General features: G+C 46.7%; 1 protein-coding gene across 4 annotated transcripts in view; it reads left to right on the top strand.

The window, feature by feature from the left end:
- AK8 (adenylate kinase 8) overlaps nt 1-22297 on the top strand; it is a 48961-nt gene extending 26664 nt beyond the window's left edge. For 3 of the 4 annotated variants that reach the window (XM_083375141.1, XM_083375142.1, XM_083375144.1), the window contains 3 exons: nt 6669-6810; nt 19685-19765; nt 21520-22297. In XM_083375141.1, coding sequence (XP_083231267.1) covers nt 6669-6810; nt 19685-19765; nt 21520-21766 — 470 coding nt within the window. In that variant the 3' untranslated portion in view covers nt 21767-22297. The remainder of the gene's footprint in view (nt 1-6668; nt 6811-19684; nt 19766-21519) is intronic. The other variant, XM_083375143.1, reaches the window with a different exon arrangement.
- The last annotated feature ends 1659 nt before the right edge of the window (nt 22298-23956 follow it).

The raw sequence follows: 23956 nt of genomic DNA, 5'->3' as shown, positions 1-23956 counted from the left end.
TCCCTTTGATGTGGAAATAGGACAGTTTGAATCCGTCGAGTTTAATTTTTCACAAGCTGTAAGGGCTGTGTAGTCGTACTTCCTCATTTTAGTTTGTGTGTGTGTGTGTGTGTATGTGAGAGAGAGAAAGAGGGAGAGAGAGAGAGAGAGAGAGATGGTAGACTAGAGGGAAAAACTTGTTCGTTTTCTCTCTCTCTCTCTTTCTCTCTCTCTCCCTCTCTTTCTCTCTCTCTTTCTCTTTCTCTCTCTTTCTCTCTCTTTCTCTCTTTCTCTCTCTCTCTCTCTCTCTCTCCCTCTCTCCCTCTCTCTCTCTCTCTCTCTCTCTCTCTCTCTCTCTCTCTCTCTCTCTCTCTCTCTCTCTCTCTCTCTCTCTCTCATTGTTAGAGGTTTTTTTTTCCCCCCCGCTGAAAGAGAAGGAAGAACAGCCAAAGTGTTTTTCCTTCTGGTTCGGTAAAATTTGATAGTTTGGAGAATATTTATATTTCTATGGTCTAGGCTGGATCTTTTTTCTAGTTTGCATCCTGCCTTTGGTATTTTTACCTCAGTATTTTTACTAAAGGCAGCAGACATACCCCAAAAGACCTTTCCTCTTCCCATTTTCCCCACAACAACATCCCTGAGAGGTAGGTTGGACTGAGAGGAAGGCACTGGCTCAAAGTTGCCCAGTTGGTTTTCATGCCTAAGGAGGAACTAGAACTCACCGTCTCCTGGTGATTGGCCCAAAGTCACCCGGGCAGCTTTCATGGCTAAGGCGGGATTAGAACTCACCGTCTCCTGGTGATTGCCCCAAAGTCACCTACCTGACTTTCATGCGTAAGGCAGGACTAGAACTCACCGTCTCCTGGTGTGATTGGCTGTATGAGAATTGGTTGGGTCAATCACATGACCCGGGGACGCTACGACCGTCGTAAACACACGCTGGTTGTCAAGCTCCCAAATTTCGATAACGGTGACCGTGAGGACGCTGTAACAATCGTAAGGGCAAGAACCAGTTGTAAATCCTTTTTTTTCTTCAGTGTAGTTGTAAATTCTAATGGTTGTAAGTTGACGATTGCCTTTAGAACTTGGCAATGGCCCTTAGATTTATATACCGCTTCAGAGTGCTTTGCAGCCCTCTCTAAGGGGTTTACAAAGGTCAGCCTATTTCCCCACCCCGCCAATAATCTGGGTCCTCATTTGACCAACCTTGAAAGGATGGGAGGCTGAGTCAACCTTATCAATCAATTGGAAGAAATTTGGAAGGGACCTTGGAGGTCTTCTAGTCCAGCCCCCTGCTCAAGCAGATGACCCTAAACCATTCCAGAACAAATGGCTGTCCCGTCTCTCCTGAAACACCTCCAGTGATGGAGCACCCACAACTTCTGGAGCCAAGTCATTCCAGGGATCAATTGTTCTCTTTGTCAGGAAATTCCTCCTTAGTTCCAGGTTGCTTCTCTCCTTGATCAGTTTCCATGCCTTGTTTCTTGTCTCGCCTTCAGTTGTTCAGTCCTGACCTTGAGCCCGTCAGGATTGAATTCCTGCAAATAACAATAATAAAGTTGGAAGGGACCTTGGAGGTCATCTAGTCCAACCCCTGCTCAGGCAGGAAACCCTATCCCATTTCAGACAAAGTGACTGTCCAGTCTCCCTCTTAAAAACTTCCAGTGTTGGACTGGAAGGTATTATTTTGTATTTGAATAATCATTGATATGATATATATATATATGTATGTTTGGAATTTACCTATATGAGTTAAAGTTTGATAGTTTGAATAGTTTAGGATTGTTTGTGTAAGTTAGATCATGATTGTTTGTATTTTTATACCTTGTGTTATGGTATTAGATTGGAAAGTATTATTTTGTATTTGTATAATTATTGATATGATATATATATATATATGTTTGGAGTTTTTTTATATGAGTTAAAGTTCGGTAGTTTAAATAGTTTAGGATTGTTTGCGTAAGTTAGATTATGATTGTTTGTATTTTTATACCCTGTATTTTGCTCTGGGAAGCGGGGGGGGGGGAGGGGAAAGGGAGGGAGGGGTTGGGGAGGGTTGGGGAGGGGGAAGAGGGTGGGAGGGGAGGGGGTTGGGAGGGGTTTTTTTCTTTTTTTGGTTTGTTAAAGATAAAATGTATTGTAAAACTTTTAATAAAAAAAAAACTTCCAGTGTTGGAGCATTCCCCGCTTCTGGATTCTGCCCCATTCTAGTCTGCATTCTGCACCACTCACGCACAGCTCTCTTGTGAGTGTTCTCTCACTGATGGTTTTCAACAACAGATGGTCCAGAACGGTCTAGGCCTAGGGTCTCCTGCTTGTGCAGCGGGTTGGACTAGAAGATCTCCAAGGTCCCTTCCAGCCCTATAGATTCTATCGTCCATCTTTCTTCTCCTGCAGGACGTTTATACTGCCGGTAGGTGGTGCTAAATAATCGATAAAACTGCTCCGCCAGGCCAGTTTTCCCACTGATTGCTGATGTTGTGTTTATTACCGGCACATCACAGGCAGCGCGTTTAAAGCGCGCTGCCTGGCAAAGCCGCAGTTGGTTGGATTCAAAAGCCGGAAAAACAGCGGTGGTGTTAAGAAAATAATGATGGCCTGAGTTATCTCCCGTGCTTATTATGTTGACCACAGTTTGAAGTTTTCTGAACTTTGGTTTCCAGTAGAGACCGTAGTTTGCATGCAGCCCCGTCAAGCGGTCTCCCAGACGAAGGGTGGCTTCAGAAGTGCACTTCAAAGCTGGAATTTTCCAGAAGTCTCAGCTCAAGGGGAAAAAAAAGAAAAGAAAAGAAAGAAAATAAATAAAAGAAAGCCACCCACGGAGAGACCAACAATGCAGAGGGTGGGGGGTGGAAATCAGTTTGGAAAAAGCACAAAGGAAAATGACTCTTGTAGGCTGAAGCAAACTCATCACGTTCATTTAGGGTGGAACGAAGCTTCCAAGAGGGCTTCATGAAAAGGTTAGAAGAGGCGTCCCCTTGAGACCATCATAGGTGGGAAGATGTTCTGGACCCTGGTCCTCAGGGTTTCCACTCTCTTGTCTTTCTCAGACAGAAAGAGGCCGTGGGCAACGATCTTGACCTCTCGTAACCTCGCCAGGTTTGAAATTATGACAGTTTTTTTTTTTTAATGGCTTGTAAAGAGGCCGATTTATCACACGTTCTAAAGATGACCCGTTGCCCTCAGGACAGATGTACCCCTGAAGCGAATTAAAATGAAAATTAGTTCCGGATCTTTTTTTTTCTTTTTCTTTTTCTTTATCTTCCTTTCCTTTAAAGGTTTAAGGTTGGCATGCTTAAGAAGAAATAAAAGACATTTCCTGCAGATTTCCAAGGCCTGGAATTGTTTGCTTTGGGCTGAGAGCTATGTGTGTGTGAATCTGCTGACTGATCCCCAAACCATTGTTAAGGAAAACAAAACAATTCAGAGAGAACAAACCGTAGCAGAACAAAACAAAACGGAACCCAATCAAGACAAAACAAAACAAATCAGAACAAAAGAAAACTACTCGGAGAGAACAAACCATAGCAGAACAAAACAAAACAGAACCCAATCAAGACAAAACAAAACAAATCAGAACAGAACAAAACAAAACACCAAACAGAAGAAAAAACATGGATGTTGTGAATTCTGAGCTGCACAAGATTCTGTTACTGATGGCTGTTAAGGATTTGTTAATCAACCCCAAGATGTTTTTAAACAGATAGTCTTCGACTCACATTTATTTAGTGACTGTTCAAAGTTACAACCGAACTGAAACAAATGGGACTTGCAGCTTGTCCTCACACTTATGACTGTTGCAGCATCCCCTGTGTATTTTCGTTGGATTCTTGACAAAGAATGCTAGGCACAATCTGAAGAAGTGTGCGACAAACGACGAATGGAATAAGTCCAGTCACATTCAGCACCCTGGAGAGCTCCTTCAATAGGAGATGTTGCTCCAGCAAAGAGCCCAGTCTAATTCTTTGCACATTTCCCCTGCTGGATGGATTCCTGCATTTCCCACTTCACCCAGGTTGGTTTCATCCAGATGTGCTGAAGCTACAACAGCCAGGAGCCCCACCTCATTTTGGGGAAGGAACCTCCTGTAACCATCCTCATTGTCTACTTCCCAACGTGTCTCACAAAAGAACACTTCCAAACTTTGTGGTCAGCAGGAAGACAGGTGGTTTTTCTCCCCTGGAGGATTCCAATAACATTAAACGAACCTGACCTTTGTGGAATAACCAGATGTTCTGCTCTTGCACTTTGCTGAATTTAGAGATGACACACCAAGCCAGCCGAAGTACCCCTTGGCAGTCGGCTAGTAATCAGGGCAAGATGTTAACTGTCAAACCCTGAGTTCAACCCTCAGGCATCTGAATTAATGATGGAAGGATTTAGACCTACTGGGAGAAGGAGAGGGGAACATATCTAAGACGAGGAGAAAAACTAAGTGGGCCAGGGGATCAAAGAAACCCCCCCCAACTTTCAGCACCAAGGAATGGACAGCTCCTCCCAGCCTTGTCCCAAAGAAGACCATCCAGGGCTCATGAATATCAAGGACTTATAGATTTAGAAGGTAGGCAAATACAGGTCAAAAGCACTTCCATCTTTATAGAAAGCGAAGATATCGAACAAAAAGCTTCAAATCGGACCGGCGCGAAGGGAGCATCAGGTGTGTGTGTGTGGGGGGGGTTTGCTCCAGTTCTCATTATAGATCTCTGCTTTCGGCTCGGGGCGTCGACCTGTTTTGAAGTTCGTTACAGATCCATCCATTCAGCCTTCCGATAGTGAGCCTTTCGGAAGAGAGGACGAGAGGCTCTCCTGTGAAAAACAACAACAACAACAACAGCAACAAAATCTCCCTGGCTGCCCGATGCAAAGATGCCATTTGGGAAGCTGCGAAGCAGTTTTAGTTTCGCTTAGGAGTGGCCAACGTGCTTTTGGCAACGCTGCCCACATCTGAGGCAAGGAGACGGAGGAGTGGACAGGAGAGAAGCATCATTGAATAAACTTTCAGTTTTCCTTATTTTATTTTATTTTCCCTTTTAAAGGCCAGGTTTCTAGTCCGCAGTATCATCTTACAGGCCGGGAAGTGCAAAAACCTAGCGGGCGAGAGAGGCTGAAACCTGCACAAGGTTTCGGATAAAAAGAAACCAGCAGCTTGACAATTTGGGCCCCCTCCTGATCCCTGGAAAGCCTGGCAGTTGACAACTTCATTTGACCGTTCCAAGCTCAGCCTCTCACCCTAGTTGTTCGCTTGAGGCCAAGCCATGCAGGAAGAAGCTGTTTTGTTTACCCTCATGGCAACGACAACAACACTCTTTCGTGGCCAGCCGGTGGTTGCTGACAACCTCACGGAAGCCTCTTATGAACAAAGAGGCCATTGACTCCGCCTGCCTCATTTGTTTTTAGCAACAGAAACGGACGTCGACGGGCAGTTTTCTGCCTGCTTTGCGAGCCGGGCTGTTTGTTCTCCTCAAGGGCAGCTTGTGTTTTATTTATTCACAGAATATCAGGGTTGGAAAGGTATTTAGAGGTCTTCTAGTCCAGCCCCCTGCTTGACCAGAAAACCCTGTACTGTTTCAGACAATTGGCTGTCCAACCTCTTCTTAAAAACCTCCGGCGATGAAGCGCCCACAACTTCTGGAGGCAGGTTGTTCTGCCGATTGATTGTCCGCACCGAGAGGAAATTACTCCTTAGTTCCAGGTTGCTTCTCTCCTCGATCGGTTTCCATCCTTTGCTTCTTGTCCTGCCCTTCTGGTGCTTTGGTGAATAGCTTGACCCACCCACCCCTCTTCTCTGTCATAGCCCCTCAAAGATTAGAAGACTGCTAACATGTCACCCCAGTCCTTCTCTTTGTTAGACTAGACATAACTTGCTCCGTCAATCACGGATCGAACACATCCAGTCCCCTAATCACCTTTGTTGCTCTTCTCTGCACTTAATTATTAAGGAAAGTTATACGGAGAGCCACTTCATTCTTAGTGACTCTGGGCAGCTTGCAAGTATAAAACCCCAATAATAATAATAATAAAACCCCACCAGCCTGGTGACAGCAATCAGACACGCTGCTTGATGGGCTCCGTTTCACTCAATTGTAATAAGTCGAGGACTATCTGTAGAGGGTCCCCTGCTCGGGGTCCCTTCCAACCTATTATTCTGTGTTGTATGCCTGTGTTCTTGGTCCTGCTAGATCAGGGGTCTTCAAACTTGCCTCTTTTATGACTTCTGGACTTGGGCTCCCAGAATTCCTCAGCCAGCGTGCCTGGCTGAGGAATTCTGGGAGCCCAAGTCCACAAGTCATAAAGGGGGGGCCAAGTTTGAAGACCCCTGTGCTAGATAGACCTCCTTAGGAGAGAGGATCTGGAGTGTTCCCCACCTCCCCATTCCGAGGGGTTTCTTTCGACCCCTGAAAGGCTATCATGGAATATTGGTCTTGAAGGCTCCAGGTTGGGTCTCAACCTGTCTGCCCATCCCGAAGCCCAGAGAAACAACGGTAGGAAAAGCGAGCATGTTGGCCTCATCCCAAAGAGCTACCCTTACATTCCAAATCAGGGCATTTGTGTGTGAGACTAAGATGTTAAATTGGGACCGAAGGCATCCCTTTCCTTTGCCGATGTCGTTTGCAGCTTCCCGCCGCTTCGCTTCCTGTTATCCACTGACGGCAGACCTGATCAGATCTCTTTTCTTGTTCCTCCTCTAGTGCCCGACAAGATTGTCGTCAAACTCCTGTCAAAACGGATCAACAGACTGGATTGCTACGTTCGAGGCTGGGTCCTGCACGGTTTCCCGAAAGATGAAGACCAAGCCAAACGTATGCCGGGCGCCGGGATCTATCCGAACAGGTAATTTGACTTCTTTCCTTCTACGTCTGGAGGATGGCAGCCAATCTTTCCTTCATGGAATAGTGGTCTCTGAGCTGGGTGGTTTTCTTGCAGACGTTTCTTCACCCAACTAGGTAGCATCATCAGTGTTAGAAGGGAGTGAGATTTACGGAGAAGAGGTGGAAGAAGAGGACTGTGGGGTGCTTGATGCTCTTTGAGCTGGATGGTTTTCTTGCAGACGTTTCTTCACCCAACTAGGTAACACCATCATTGTTAGAAGAGAGTGGGAGGAGGAGGAGGAGGAGGAGGAGAACGACTGTGGTGTTCTTAGTGCTCTCTGAGCTTGTTGTCTTGCAGACATTTCTTCACCTAACTAGGTAACATCAGCAGCCTTAGAAGAGAGTTGGATTGGTCTCATTGTTGTTGTTAGTTGCGAAGTCGTGTCTGACCCATCGCGATCCTATGGACAACATTCCTCCAGGCCTTCCTGTCCTCTACCATCTTCTGGAGTCCATCTAGGCTCACGCCTACTGCTTCAGTGACTCCATCCAGCCACCTCCTCCTCTGTCGTCCCCTTCTTCTCTTGCCCTCAATCTTTCCCAGCATGATGCTCTTCTCCAGTGAGTCCTTCCTTCTCATTAGGTGGCCAAAGTATCTGAGTTTTAGCTTCAGGATCTGGCCTTCTAAAGAGCAGTCAGGGTTGATCTCCTCTAGGACCGACCGGTTTGGTCGCCTTGCAGTCCAAGGGACTCGCAGGAGTCTTCTCCAGCACCACAGTTCAAAGGCTTCAATTCTTTGAAGTCTCATTGTATATATCTGCTTATCTGGGTTTTTATTGCTGATGAGTCGACGTGTTGGTCTCTTTGTTTCCTTTCTGGTGATCCGAATTGTCTCTTTGGAATGTTGTGTAGACAAACAACATCCACCTGTGCTTCTTTAAGGGCCAGATCTGCCCTTCAAGAGAATGGGGGTAAGAGACACACCAGCCCTTCCACGAAAAGGAGGTGAGAAAGGAACCATTTGTAAAATGGCAGGTAGCTACTCTGGGTGGAAGCTGGGGTTGTAAATCACTTGCTTCTGACACAGGGTACAAAACACTCGACCTGCAGAGTGAAGTATGTTTCTAACACCATGAGGAAGGAGAGAGGAAAAAAAAGATCCTCTTGAAATAGAATTAGTGCTAAGGAATCAATCTAGCCACAGAAGCAGACAGGTATATATATCAAACCCAATTGCAACCCTGCCTCTTGCTCATTTTTAGGGCAGCCCGGGTTGCTGAAATTAGGTTAAACTAAATTTACATCGATATCAAAGTTTATGAAAGCCCCCTTCAAATCCCTAAACAAAGTTATTGGTGGAAAGGCCGGCTTCTTCTGCCTTGGGATCGGCAGCTCGACCTCTCTGGCTGATCCAAAAAAATAAAATAAGCAGAAATTACCGTTGGGGCCTCAATCCGTGCGTCTGTTTCTTAGAAGTAATAAATGCCCCCCCCCTCCTTCAGATCCCGTGTTTTATTTGACTTCCATCTCATAAACCTGCCGCAAATACTACTAAATTATATAACAGGGAACTGCATCAGTCTCTGGCCTCTTTCAATTTATGGAAAGAAAGACGAAAGCAGCCAATAATTGATAGCCGTGAAGAATGAGGGGGGGGGAAAAAAACCAAAAATCAAGTTATTTGAGGGAAGTGGGCGAGAGAAACAAATTGGGCTATAAAATTTCTTAATATGTAATCATAAAACAGGCAGAGAGAGAGCAGGAGATTCCCTCTTCGCTTTCGGCCCTGGCATCCTGCAATCTGCCTCAGGCGAAGAAAAAGGAATAATTTATTTCCTGTTGCCTCAGAAAAAAAAAAGTGTTTAGATTCGGCCTGGGTCAACGGAGGAAGGCAAGAATGCTCGAAGCCCCGGGAAAAGTTGCATTTTTTTCCCCCTGGTTTTTCCTGGCACCAAATTAGCCGGCGGAACTCACAGCCACTGGGATGAGCTCAGCATTCGGCCTCAAGGGCTATTTTTCTTCTTAAAACAAAGACTTAGTCAAAATTAGAGCCGACCACGGTGTATGTGGGGAGGGGGAGACCAGGAGTGCCAAATGGGCCGGTGAACGTTGAACCCTTTCTACAGGGTTCAAAACTTTTTTGTCGCAAAGCGAGGCGGTTGCAAAAGTGAGTTTCGTCCTCTTCCGCAACCTTCCTCACCAACCTGGCGATGCGAATTGCTGAGTTGTTAAAATGAGCAACACGGTTGCTAAGCGAATCCGGCTCGCCCCCTTGACTTTGCTTGCAAGAGGTGATCACCTGACCACCACCACCCCCTCCCTCCGGGACGCCGGGACCGCCGTAAATACGAGTCAGTTGCCAAGCCAGACGCTGTGACCGTGGGGACGTTGCTACTGTACAGTCCTAAGTGTGGGGAAAAAAACGTGCGTAAGTCCCTTTTTTTCCCCCCAGCGCTGTCGTAACTTTGAAAACAGTTACAAAACGGATGGTTTTAGCAGTTGGGGACTGTATAGAATGGACGAAAATGGAGGTTTTTGAAGGGGGGAATCAAAAGGAAACACCCACAACTTTTGGGGGGTTTTTTTGTTTTGTTTTTTTTTCCTTTTCTGCCCTCTCTTTCCCTTCACTTAGGATGAAGGAAAGAAAAAAGAAGAAAAAAAAGGAAAAAAAATCAAAGCGGCAAGCTGCCCTAGTCTAGTCGAAAGAAAATGGGGGATTTTATTTTCTCCCGTCTGGTGATTATTTGGACTTTTCCTGTCTCGGCGGTTAGTTTTCAAGGTGGATTAAAGACAATCAGCTGCCAATTAATGGAGACCTGAACTAGAAAATGGCGTAGGAAACGGCCACCCAATTCAACGGCTGGGAGAGGTTAATAACCCTATTACTACCGGTTCTTTTCTTTAGCCATTTGAAGAGCTCAGCTTTAGCCTTATCTTACACTTCCATTAATTGTGCTAATAAAACCTCCGTGACCTTCGCAGGGTGCCATTATCTCCCGAGTTTGCCAGACGTGGGCTGGCATACTTATTGTGGAATATGTATTCCGCCGACGCGCGCCGGGCTTGGCGTCTGGGAGGAAAGATTTTGGTTAAAAGATCACCCCACTTCCAATCCTCCCTCCTTCCCTCCTCTTAACATTTACCTGCTCTCGTCGGCGAGCCATCGAGAGAAAGGTGGCAATGCAAGGACGTGACTTCATTAACGCCCCGGGAGAAGCGCGCGTGTCCCGTGTTGCGGTTGGGAAGTTGTCGAAAGGCCAGCGAAGGGCTCTAGGTGAGAAGGTTAAAAAGAAAAAGAAAAAAGGAAATTAATCACCCAACCGAGAACTAAGGAGAAGTTTCCTGTGAGGGACAACAGTTAATCGATGCAAGGGCTTGCTTCCAAAAGTTGCGGGTGCTCCCATCCCCGGAGACTCTTTTAAGAGCAGATTGGACAACCCTGGTGTATAGGATCTCCTGCTTTGAGCAGGGGGTTGGACTAGAAGATCTCTTGAGGTCCCTTCCAGCTCTGTTATTCGTTTCTTTTTACTCTGTTGCTGTCCTAGATAGGCTTGTGATGGCTGGATTAAATAACCGACATCGGATTATCCTCTTAGGAAGGATGCTTCACTTCCGGCGAACGGCAACCCTTCAAGGTCACAGAGAGGAGAGACGGAGAATGTAGGCAGGGGAAAAAAAAAAAGTCCTACCACCCTTGTAGCGAATGTCCTATCCCAGTAGTTCTCAACCTTGGTGACTTTAAGATGTCTGGACTTCAACTCCCAGAATTCTCCAGCCAGTATTTGAAGTCCACCCATCTTCAAGCCGTCACGGTTGAGGAACGCTGTCCTATCTCATATATGTCCTCAATGGCTTAGTAAATCATAGCGTCACAAGGCTGGAGGGGAGCAGAGAAAGAATCAAGCAGAAAACAATGCCCTAAACAAGGAACTATCAAGGGGGGGGGGGGAAACCACACTCCCACCGAGACTGGCAGGGCGAGCTATTGGGAGCCAAACCCTCACTAGCACGGATGACATTACTCAGTTGGGTAATAAGATGTTTGCAAGCTCAAGAGTACTGTATATAAACAGAGAGCAAGCCACACTCCCTAGCACTGATGATGTTACCTAGCAGGGTTGTGAAAGATCTGCAATTAAACAACCAAGTTCAGAGATGACGAAAAAAACCCCGCAGTTTCCCCCCCCTCCATCCTCTCTTCAAACTCCACCCCTTTCTAATACTGATGATGTTACCTGGCTGGGTCATGAAACATCTGCAAGAAAACAACCCAGCTCAGAGGCCATCAAGGGCACCACACTCTTCCTCTTCCTCCTCCTCCTCCTCCTCCTCCTCCTCCTCCTCCTCCTGTTCACCGATGATGTTACCTAGTTGGGTCATGAAACATCTGCAAGAAAACAACCCAACTCAGAGGCCATCAAGGGCACCACACTCCTCCTCCTCTCCACAAACTCCACTCCCTTGCAGTACTGATGATGTTACCTAGCTGGGTCATGAAACGTCTGCAAGAAGACAACCCAACTCGGAGGCCATCAAGGGCACCACACTCCTCCTCCTCCTCCTCCTCCTCCTCTCCACAAACTCCACTCCCTTGCAGTACTGATGACGTTACCTAGCTGGGTCATGAAACGTCTGCAAGAAGACAAGCAAACTCAGAGAGCATCAAGGGCTCTGCAAAAAGGAGCATCCTTTCCCAGGCTACCTTGGTAGGGATTCCCACATGTCCAGCCCCCACCACCCTTGCCACCACAGCCCCTAGCTGTGTGGGTCACACACTGCCTTTAGCAACACCGCCTCCTCCTCCTCCTCCTCCTCGTCTCCCCCCTCCCACCTTGCTATAGATCTTGAGGGTTGTGTTGAGTTGTCAGTGTTTTGTCTATATTTGCTTTAACCCAGATGCCCTGCCTAGCCCGTGGCGGCCAGATGTAGTCCCCTCTCTCTCATCAACAATAATTAGGCTTGTAAGACTAATGGAAGAAATCGTGTCTAATTACCTTACTGAAGGCCCAATTATGCTATTAACATTCGCCGGCTAGAAGCTAACGGCGGCGAGGAGAGCCACTCATTTGCATAGCATTAAGTTAATTGAGCTGGAAGCGAAAGGGCGGAGGACGGCGGGGTGGGCAAGGAGGGGGGGGGAGAGAAAGTGCTAGAGGGTTAGTATTACAAACTGGATAAGGATGTCCAGACTGGGACAATTAACCTGACAGTTTTTATTAATTAACGGGGATCTGATTACCTAGAAGGAATAGCATTGGGCAGAGAGAGAGAGAGGGAGGGAGGGAGGGAGAGAGAGGGAGAAGGACAGAGAGAGGAAGAAAGAAAGAGAGAGAGAAAGAGGGAGGAGAGAGGGAGGGAGGGAGAGAAAGGGAGGGAGAGAAACACAGAGGGAGGGAGAGAGGGAGAAAGAGAGGAAGAGAGAGAGGGGGAGAGAGAGACAGGGAGAGAGGGAGGAAAGGGAGAGAGAGGGAGGGAGAGACAGAGGGAGAGAGGGAGGGAAAAAGAGGGAGAGAGAGAGTGCTGGTGTGTTTCATTCTCAACCAAGGTAATGGTCAATTGGGGTGCAGTGAATGGAATAATGCGTTTTGCAAATGGTGAATATTCAACCTTGTTTTGGTGGGGAAGGTACAAATTCATGGTAGGAGTAGCAGCCGCACTTGAACTTAGATACCACTTTGCAGTGCTTTACAGCCCTCTCTAAGTGGTTTACGGAGTCAGCGTATTGGCCGAGACGTTGGGGGTGGGGGAAAAAAAAGGGGGATTGCATGGTAAGATCAAGCAATCCGAATAGAGCTGGAAGGGACCTTGGAGGTCTTCTAGTCCAGCCCCCCTGCTCAAGCAGGAGTCCCTATATACCATTTCAGACAAATAGTTGTCCCAGTCTCTTCTTAAAAGCCTCCAGGGATGGAGCGGCCGCAACTTCTGGAGGCAAAGCTGTTCCAGTGGTCGATTGTTCTCACTGTTAGGAAATTCCTCCTCAATTCTAGTTGCTTCTCTCCTGGCTTTTTGTCCTGCCCTCAGGGGCCTTAGAGAGTAGGCTGACCCCCCCTCCAGTATTTGAAGACCCCCGTGAGATGTAGTGAAAGGGGCTATCAAGCTACGGTAGGTCCACAGTTCTGAAACTGTGACATCTCTGTTGGCCTTGGGGGGAAAAAAAAAACAACTAACAGAGAATATTATCCTAATTCACCAGTCTTTGGGAAGGAGTATTAATATATACAAGCAGTATATTTACTTGTATAAGTTAGTATTATAATACTAATAAATACTAATGTATTATACGACGACTAATAAATGTACAATTATGTGTATGTTGCCTGCTCGAGCGATTATGCAGCTCTCAGTGGTATATTAAAAAAATCCATAAAATCCAATTAGTAGTATAATCTTTAATCCCTCCGCCCCAAACTTTAAAAATCTGCTGCTATCATTCAGCTTGCTCTCCCACAACCCAATAAGAGTAGTATATTTAACATCCCAAGGACGAATTCTGTTCAGATTTGGGAGGTGTTTTATCAAGTTGTGTGTTTTGGGAACATCTCTCCTCTCCTCTCCTCTCCTCTCCTTTCTCCATCCTTCCTTCCTCCCTCCCTCCCTCCCTCCCTCCTTCCTTCCTTTGTCCCTTCCTTCCATCTTTCTCATCTTCCTTTCTTCCTACTTCCCTTCCCTCTTTCCCTCTTTCTTTTCTTCCTTCCTTCTTCCCTTCCCTTCCTTTCCTTTCTTCCCTCCCTCCCTCCTTCCCTCAAATACTAAATACTAAACCACCCTGGAATCTTTCTTTCTTTCTTTCTTTCTTTCTTTCTTTCTTTCTTTCTTTCTTTCTTTCTTTCTTTCTTTCTTTCTTTCTTTCTTTCTTTCTTTTCCTTCCTTCCTTCCTTCCTTCCTTCCTTCCTTCCCTCCCTCCCTCCCTCCCTCCCTCTCTCTCTCTCTCTCTCTCTCTCTCTCTCTCTCTCTCTCTCTCTCTCTCCCATTGGCCTTTTCCTATTTTGATTCTTGTCTCTTCTGGCTACATAGAACCTAGAACATTTTAGTGAATGTTATTTGACCGTACGCCAAGCGCGAGGAAGCGCCAGCAAAATTCCTTTATGGTCTCCTACAAAGACGAGGGGGATCAGACTATTTTCCAAAGCCCCTGAAGGCAGGAGAAGAAGCAACAGGTGGAAACTAACCAAGGAGAGAGGCAACCTAGAACTAAGGAGAAACTTCCTAACAGTGAGGATAATTAACCAGGGGAACGACTTGCCTCCAGAAGTTGTGGGCGCTCCATCCCTGGAGGTTTTTAAGAAGAGACTGGACAGCCACTTGTCTGAAGTAGGATAGGATCTCCTGCTTGAGCAGGGGGCTGGACTAGAAGACCTCCAAGGTCCCTTCCGACTCTGTGACTCAGTGTTCTATGTTCTAAGAAGAACACTCCTGACCGACGACGTGGAAATTTGGCCAGCCGCTGACATATTACAGCAGAGACATAGATGCAAACAACGGAGGTATTTGGGAACAATGAAATATGCATGGCGATCAGTCACAGCCTTATAAAGTCGAGCAATTAGCCGCGTAATCGGAGAAAGCCGAGGCAGGCCCGGCCCGGGGATGGAGTTCCCTATTAGTTAAATGCGAGTTTTTTGTATTTCTGCTTCCCATCAAATCAACTAACACTTCCTTTAATTGGCTCATGAATTATACAGCCTGGGGGGGGCCCTCGCATTATCATTTAATGACCAGTAAACATTCCTGCCCCCCTCTCTCTCTCTCTCTCTCTCTCTCTCTCTCTCTCTCTCTCTCTCTCTCTCCCTCCTTCCTCTTCTCCCTCCCTCTCCCCCCACCCCCCCACCCCATTGCAAAATGCCCACTTGCTCATTAATTCCTTAATTTCAGCAGATGGAAGGGGAGCGATGAACGGTTTGGCAAGACAAAATCACCTCCGGCAATGGGGAGGAAAAAAAAAAGAGAGAGAGAGAGGGGTGGGGGGAGGAAATTGGTAGGAGGGACATTTAAGCTTTTTTTTTTAAAAAAAAAACTATTAAAAAGGGCTGTCAGAAACTCCATCTGTGAGCTGTCAGCTTCTTGGACCCCCACCCTCCCTTCCATTTTTTCTTTCCCCTTCTTCCCCCCCCCACCACGGAAGAGTGACTGACGTATATCCCCACGTAGCCTTGTCAACGTATCTTTAAACATCAAGCTGGCGGGTAAACCGAACCCAATGTAAATTATTTCTTGTCTTCCTTGTGGGGTGGGGTGGAGGGGGGGGCGCACGCGGGCAGGCTCCCCTTTTCTCTGTCCCCATGAATATTTCATGCTAGGTTGCATAAATATTAATTCTAATAGCTGTGCACAGCGGTTATTATTTCTGTCTTATGACAAATATTCATAAAATATTCAGCAACCCTTTTTGGGAACATTTACACACTTGATTCTGAAACGGGGTTTTTTTTTGCGGGGGGGGGAAACATGCTTAAACATATTGGGGTACTCTTGATGGACTGGTTCCCCTCCCTCCCCCCTTCCACCAGCCCGCACGGTGCCTCTGCTTCTCTCCGTCCTCTTAATTAATACTCTGAAATATAAATATTTAATCGGATTTATTTTGCGTTTCCCCCCAGAAGCGAACCCTATTAAACTGGGAAGGTTCGATTTGACAGTATTTAAATAGCCAGAATGTATTCTCGATTAGGAGACAGGTTACTTCTGACATGCATGTAAAATGGCATACGATTGGTTCTTGTTTAGCCCTCTCTGTTTGGACCATCTCCTTTTTTTCTCACCCCACCCCCCAAAAAAAAGAGTATTATTGAAGGACATAAATCTTGCCCTTATTGGGAAAGTTCCCGTCCCACTTGTTAGGGGTGCAGCATAGGACTGCATCTCTTTAGGAAGGACAGAGGCGATGGAATATCTTTTTTCCCACCACCACCACCCCCCTTCCATAAAACGAAGGGGAGGCATTTGCTGCTTTCCCAAACGACTTTCCAAAGAAATGCAGCTTGTTTATTTAAGCCATCTAAGAGGACACTTTGACTCAGATGGGCTGTGAAAACAGCATCTCACACGTCTGTGGACATTCTCAGTCATCCAGGTTGTCTCAAAGATGCTTTTTCAAAAACGCAACTGGACTTCCTTTCCTTTCCTTTCCTTTCCTTTCCTTTCCTTCCTTCCTTCCTTCCTTCCTTCCTTCCTTCCTTCCTTCCTTCTTTCCTTCCTCCTTCCTTCCCTTCCTTTCTTCTTCCTTTCCTTTCCTTCTTTCCTTCCTTCCTTCCTTTCCTTCCTTTCTTCCCTCCCTCCTTCCTTCTTTCCTTCCTTCCTTCCTTCCTTCTTTCCTTCCTTTCTTCCTTCCTTTCCTCCCTCCTTCCTTCCTTCCTTCCTTCCTTCCTTCCTTCCTTTCCTTCCTCCCTCCCTCCCTCCCTTCTTTCCTTCCTCCTTCCCTTCCTTTCTTCTTCCTTTCCTTTCCTTCTTTCCTTCCTTCCTTTCCTCCCTCCCTCCTTCCTTCCTTCCCTCCTTCTTTTCCTTCCTTCCTTCCTTCCTTCCTTCCTTCCTTCCTTCCTTCCTTCCTTCCTTCCTCTTTTCCTTCCTTCCTTCCTTCTTTCCTTCCTCCTTCCTTTCTTCCTCTATCTATCTATCTATCTATCTATCTATCTATCTATCTATCTATCTATCTATCTATCATCTGCCTGCCTGCCTGCCTGCCTGCCTGCCTATCTATCTTATCTATCTATCTATCTATCTATCTATCTATCTATCTATCTATCTATCTATCTATCTGCAAGCTCTCCCTCTTCCCAGCCACGTGGGATTTAGCGTCTCCAAAACCTGCCATGTGGAAGAAACCCCACCCCACCGTGCAAGTAAAGTGAGGAGGGGGGGGCTAAACAGCCCCCAAAGGCTCTCCAGTCATGGTGGCTCCCTTTTTCCTTGATCCGTCAAGTGCCATCAGAACAAACTCCCAGGGGAATTTCCCCATGATGGAATAACAAACGAGAGTAAGGAGGGAGCCGTGAATAAGAATGAGAGAAGGAGTTGGGGGGCCTTCTGGGAAGCTGGTGGACCAGGCTGAAGGAACAGAGTGAGCCAGAACGGGTTTTCGAAACCCTAACCATGCCTCTGAAGGCGGTCTAGACCTCTCGAGGCTCTTCAGATATTTGCCCTCCACGAATGTGGGGCAAGCAGGAGACGGTTTCCTCCTCGTCTCGTGCTGGCAACGTTCCTACAGTTGGAGAAGCTCCCGCGTTTTCTTGGAGTCAATAACGGTGGGGTGGTGGTGTTGGTAGAAGAATTGAAAACCCAAATCTTCCTTCTTTTGGGAAACTTCATCAGCCTGTATGTAGGTGTCTAAGGAGGAGAAGGACGAGGGGAGACGCGATGGCCCTCTTCCAATACTTGAGGGGCTGCCACAGAGAAGAGGGGGTCAAATATTCTCCAAAGCACCCGAAGGCAGGACAAGAAACAATGGGTGGAAACTCATGGAGGAGAGAAGCAACCTGGAATTTCCTGACAGTTAGAACAATTAATCAGTGGAACAACCTGCCCCAAGGAGTTAGTGAATTGCTCCAACACTGGAGGTTTTTAAGAAGAAATTGGGACAACCGTTTACCTGAAATGGTATAGGGTTTCCTGCCTGAGCAGGGGGCTGGATTAGATGACCTCCAAGATCCCTTCCAACTCTTCCATTCTCTTCTCTTCTCTTCCATTCCATTCTATATTCTATTCTATTTGATTCTATTCCGTATTCTATTCCATATTCTATTCTATTTCTGTTCTGTTCCCCTCTAATCATCTTCATTGCTCTTCTCTGCACTCTTTCAAGAGTCTCAACATCTCCTTTGGAGACAGAAGGAGCCCTTGTCATTTTAGGCAGAAAGTTGGGAACACCGCTTTTCCCATCCTTCCACGTCTTCCCACCAACTTGCCTTGAATGCTGACACCGCAGCAGATAATAAGACAGACACCCAAACACACACGTATCGGAAGAAGAAAAGCACATTTCTGACAAGCCATGTCCAAGATGCATTTTGTTAGCGGCTTCGCAAAGAAAAAGAGTGGTGTTTTTTTTAAAGCTTTCTCTCTCTCTCTCTCTCTTTTTGCCGTTTTCAGCTGTCTCCCCTTTTCTCGCGTTCCCCCCGACAAGCTTTCTTGAGATGCCTTTTCCCCCTTTTTGTGTTTTTTGTTTTGTTTTGTCGATTTGAAAAAAAAATAATAATAATGGGGAAAGAGTATCAATTATCGGGGCGATACAAAAGACTCGCCTTCCCCCTCCCCAGCCCGTGCGCTCCCTTCTTCCCTTTCTCTGCGAGGATATTCATCTGGAGACACGCCGTCGTCGTCACAAGTTATTCATTCTGACAATTCTGTTTCCTGAGTGTTGTCGGGCAACGGAAACAAAGCTGAAACAAAATGTTTGGAGTTGTAAAGGATAAAAGACGGTTGGAAACTGTATATTCTCCTCCCGTCTTCAGATATCATTAGATTTCTCGGCTTTGCTTTTTTTTTTTTTGCTTTCTTTCTTTCTTTCTTTTTCCACGCCAGGCTGAGTTTCTGTTTGGTGTTTCTCATCTTTCCCCTCCCCCTGCCCCGTCCCCCCCTAAAAATAAATAAATAAATAAATAAATAAATCCTGCAATGGGGGACGGAAATTATTATCTGCAAACATCTGAAGAGCAAACGGGAATGATTTTCATAACTTTCAGTTCTACAAAGGTGCCGGCGCAGGGAAAGAAAGCTGCCTCTTTTATCTGATTCAATTTCTCTCCAGCAGATGTAAAATGTTCCTTTTGGTGGGATGTCTCGAGCTTGCCAGCCTGAGAGGCAGCCCACCAAAGCGAAAATAAAATAAAATAAAATAAAAATTACAGCGTAAAAGCCAATCAGAGGAACTGAAAGTGGGAAGAGAGCTCACAGAATGGTTTAAATCGTGAGCCTTGGTGGAGCCGTGGGCTAATGCCTCCTTAAGTAACACCAGCTGCCTGCAATTAGTGCAGGTTCGAGTCCCACCAGGCTCAAGGTTGACTCAGCCTTCCATCCTTCCGAGGTGGGTAAAATGAGGACCCAGATTGTTGGGGGCAATTAAGCTGACTTTGTAATAATGCCGCTTGGGGGGTGTATGAAAGCCCTAATAAAGCAGGCATATACACAGAATGAAGGCTATTGCTAAGCACATTGATTTGTGCTTCTTAGATTGTAAGCCGCCCTGAGTCTTCGGAGAAGGGCGGGATATAAATGGGATTAAAAAAAACATCGAAATATAATTCCTGTCAATTGGGCCCGAGTTCAAAAGCCGCCAGGGCGCGGTCTGCGTTCTTACATCAACCCTGAACCTGGGGGAGGGGGCAAAGTTTCTGACGTGGCTGGATTGGCCTGGCACAAACCATAAACTGCATTGCACGAGACACTTACCCCCGTGATTAGGAGGTGAGGTGAAGCAGGAGTCCTCAGCTTAATGACCGCGACAGAGACCAAGCCAAGGCGGTTGTTAAGCGAATCACGAGGCCATTAAATGAGCTGGGCTATATTTTGAAACTTTCTTGTCATGGGTGGTTAAAAGAATCCCTGCAGAGACTGGGTGACCGTTTGTCTGAAGTAATTAATAATCAAGTTGGAAGGGGCCTTGGGGGTCATCTAGTCCAACCCCTGCTTAGGCATTTCAGACAAAATGGCTGTCCAAATAGCCTAGGGTTTCTTGTCTGAGCAGGAAGACCGCCAAGGTCCCTTCCAACTCTATTGTTGTTATTTAGTTAGTTAAGCGAATGGTGAGGTTGCGAAGTGAATCGTGCGGTCGTTAAGTGAGGAAAGCCGCTCCAAAGGACTGGGTTGTCCTGAGGAAAAAAAATCGGCCGGCTCTCCCTACCGGGGTTGACCACTGAAATGTGTGGTTTTTTTAAAAAAAAAATCTTGATTCTTCTTCTTGCCAGGATTTTTTTCCTGAACGTCCCAGCTGAAACCGTTCTCGAGCGTCTTTCCTACTCCATGGTGGACCCGATCAGCGGAGAAAGGTTAGCCGCATTACTCAATATTGCTCGAGGGGGCAGGGGGGGGCTTTGTGCGGGGTGCGTGGAGGAACCACGGTTTGCCAAACGGGACGTGGCAACATTTGGGTGGGAAGCCGAAGAGAGCGATGGACGGCGTCCGCCTTCCTGGAGCTGACCGGTTGGACTTCTGGCTGGGCTTTGGTAAAAGACTTCCTTCACCCGAAGGACGTAGCCCGCTCTGGATAAACCTCAAAGAGCGAGGGAGAGGTTTCTCTCCCGCTCAGTCAGCCCCACGAGGAGTTTTGAAACCTTGACAAAGTCGTGAGGATAGGATAGCCTCCCTCTCTTGTCTTTTCTTCAGCGTCTCAGAAAGATTCCAGGCTGATCTAATCGCTACCTCTGAGCAGAAGGTAACCACAAAGAAGAGGCCGGTATAGGTTGATCCGAGGGGGGAAAGTGCCACAGTAACGTTGCCGTTTCCCATTGGATCTGTTTTGAACAGCCATTCTCAAAGAGAGTGGAGGAAACCAGTCAGTCAGAACATCCATCCATCCATCCAGAATAACAGAATAACGGAATTAGACCTTGGAGGTCTTCTAGTCCACACCCCCCCTGCCCCCGTCAAGCAGGAAACCCTGTATCATTTCAGACAAATGGTTGTCCAATCTCTTCTTAAAAACCTTTATCCATCCTTCCATGCATCCATGCATCCATGCATCCATGCATCCATGCATCCTTCCATGCATCCTTCCATGCATCCATGCATCCATCCATGCATCCATCCATGCATCCATGCATCTATCCATGCATCCATCTATCCATCCATCCATCCATCCATCCATCCATGCATCCATCCATCCATCCATCCATGCATCCATCTATCCATCCATCCATCCATCCATCCATCCATGCATCCATCCATCCATCCATCCATCCATCCATCCATGCATCCATCCATCCATCCATCCATCCATCCAGAATAACTGAATAACGGAAGAGACCTTGGAGGTCTTCTAGTCCACCATCCCCCACCCCTCGTCAAGCAGGAAACCCTGTATCATTTCAGACAAATGGTTGTCCAATCTCTCTTTTAAAACCTCCATCCATCCATCTATCCATCCATCCATCCATCCATCCATCCATCTTCTGGTTCTGGTTCCTTACAAAGACATAATTTCACGAAGGGTTGTTTTCTTGCAGATGTTTCATAACGTAACGTGGTCTAGGCTAGAAGGCAGTGGAGTTTGCAGAGACGGGGAGGAAGAGGAGGAGGACTGTGGGGTCCCGGGTTGCTCTCTGAGCTTGGTGGTTTTCTTGCAGACGTTTCTTCACCCAGCTGGGTAACATCATCAGTGCTAGGAGAGTGTAGGGTTTGCCCTCTTTTCATATACTGGTGGCTTGCCCTGCCAGCGTGGATGGGAACGGTCCGGTTAGTTCTCGGATTGGGCTGTGGTTTGCTCTTAGCTCACTTGTCCGAGTTGGTAGTTCCTTGATCGGGGCGTCGTTTACATCTTGATTGTCGGTCTAATCTTGGCGTCCTTCTCAACTTATCTGGGCTGGTTGATTGCTGGTGAGCAGATATTTGGCTCCCTTTGTTTTCTCTCTGGCTTTTTGATTGTCTCTTTTGACTGGCGTGTAGACGGTGGTTCATCTCTTTCTGCTCCAACCGGCCATCAGCCAGCAGAGTCGTTTTAAAGCGACGGATAAAACACGACGGTACAGTGCAGGGAGTTTTGCATCACGCGTTCCTTTCTCCTGAGTTTTCTGCCCTCTTCTAGATACCACACCCTGTACAAACCAGCCATCACCAAGGAAGTCAACGACCGCCTGCTGATTAATCCGAAGGAGATGGAGGAAACCATCAAGAGCAAAGTCGACCTGTATTTCAGGCTTTCCAGCAGTCTGGAACAATATTTCGAAGGCGCCATTTTTATCAACGGCGATCAGGACCCGCATACGGTATTCGAGTACATTGAGAGTTTCTTGATCAACCCGTTGCCGGTCAAAGAGATCTGGGATCTGTAGTAGCTCAGCCTCCAAACCAATTCCCAATCTAAGGAGAGCTGGGGGTGCGGGGAAACAAGGAGTAATTTTGAAGTTTCCTAAATGAGGTAGTCCACGGGAAGCCATAAAATGAGTTGGAAGTTCTTAAAAGTTGAGTAGTTCTCCTTCGGGTTTGCTTTGATTTCTCATCCTGGGTGAAAAGGCCAAATGGCGCTTTTCACACAACCCCTCCTGTGTTCCTGCTTTTGGAGGGGGGAGGGTGACACTTCTGAAGGACAGGATACCGTGTCCCCCTTCCCCAAATTACTGTTTATCCCTTTGTTCTTCCCAAGCGGAAGTTTTTTTAAAAAAATAAAATAAAATAAAATACTTGGATTGTTAAGCGGGCAAAAATTGGGTGAACCCAGCTTTCTTCCTTTGACTCCTGTTGTGTTTGCTGGGGAAAAAAAATCCCATTTCTTCCCACCTTGGTTTGGTTTAAACTGTGAAGAGAACATTATTAAAAGCTTCTTGAATCCCAGAAAAAGACATTCCAGTCTTTTCAGTTGCTTTTTTTTTTCCTTTCTGGCGCCAGCTAGGTGAATCTTGAGAAAGCGCGTGATGGATATGGCATTCTTGTTTGCTTTCACCGGTTATCCGTGGCCTTCAGGTTTTAATTTAGCACTGTTGTGCTGTGCACATGTGGGTCTCTGCACTATTCAACACACAATGCTGAATAGGATCCAGCCCTTGCCTCACCTCCGTGCGTTCCTCTTGCATAATTTTTGACCCCCTCCACTGTTCTTTTAGATTTCCAACAGGGAGATCCAACAGCAGGAAACCCTATACCATTTCAGACAAATAGATGCCCAGTCTTTTTTTTTTTTAAACTTCCAGTGTTGGAGCATTCACCGCTTCTGGAGGCAGGTTGTTCCACTGGTTAATTGTTCTAACTGTCAGGAAGTTTCTCCTTAGTTCTAGGTTGCTTCTCTCCTTGACTAGTTTCCATCCGTCGCTTCTTGTCCTGCTTTCGGGTGCTTTGGAGAATAGCTTGACTCCCTCTTCTTTGGGGCAGCCCCTGAGATATTGGAACACTGCTATCATGTCACCCCTCGTCCTTCTCTTCATTAAACTACACATACCCAATTCCAGCAACCGTTCCCTATATGTTTTAGCCTCCAGTCTCCTGATCATCTTTGTTGCTCTTCTCTGTACTCTTTCTAGAGTCTCAACATCTTTTTTTACAGTGTGGTGACCAAAACTGGATGCCGTATTCCAAGTGCAGCCTTACCAAGGCCTTATAAAGCGGCACTAAAATCTTGATTCTATCCTTTTGTTAACGCAGCCTAGCACTGTGTTGGCTTTTTTGGCTGCCGCCACACACTGCTGCCCCACATTTAAGTGATTGTCCTCTTAAGAGTCCAACATCCCTCTCATAGTTACTACTACTGAGCAAGGTACCACCTATAATATACCTGTGCATTTGGTTTTTCTGGCCTAAATGTAGAACCTTACTTCTTCCACCACTGAATTTCATTTTGTTAGATAGTGCCCAATGTTCAAGTCTGTCAAGATCCTCCTGTATCTTAAGCCTGTCTTCTGGAGTGTCGGCTATTCCTGCCAGCTTGGATGTACAGGCTGCCCTCGATTTTCAATTATTTGTTTAGAGACCGTTCAAAGTTACAACGCCACTGAAAAACAACAACCGAGGATTGTCTCTCTTTTTTTTTTAGACTTAAGGCCGTCGAAGCATCTCCACGTGATCAAAATTCGGATGCTTTGCCACCGCTTAATATTTACGACGGTGTTGCAGTGTCCCGGGGTCATGTGATCCCCTTTGGCGCCTTTCTGACAGGCAAACTCAGGTTCACTTAACAACCCTGTCCCCCCCAAAAAAAGTCGTAAAACGGGGCAAAACTCACTTAACCGCTGTCTCACTTAGCAACGAAAATTCTGGGCTCCCTTGCGGTCATACGTCGAGGACTGCCTGTAACGGTGTGTGAGAAGAACCTTGGGGAGGAAGAGATGCAGCCTAGGCGGGTGGGGGGGACTGGTGAGATAAGAGGACGTGTAGCCCAAAGCTGCGTAACGAGTGGAGGAAGAATCTCATCCTCAGGCTGTAAAAAGAGACAGTGGGAGCCAAAGTCCTTTCAAGCCTGCAAGATTCTCTAGTAGAATTAGAGTAAGAATCTCGCAGAATCAGCTTCATGTGCTTGCGCTGGGAAGGCTGAC

Source organism: Vipera ursinii, assembly GCF_947247035.1.
Source record: "Vipera ursinii genome assembly, chromosome: 16".
Lineage (NCBI taxonomy): Eukaryota > Metazoa > Chordata > Lepidosauria > Squamata > Viperidae > Vipera > Vipera ursinii.
Note: the sequence above shows the minus strand (reverse complement) of the source record. Positions and strands in the feature narration are given on the sequence as shown.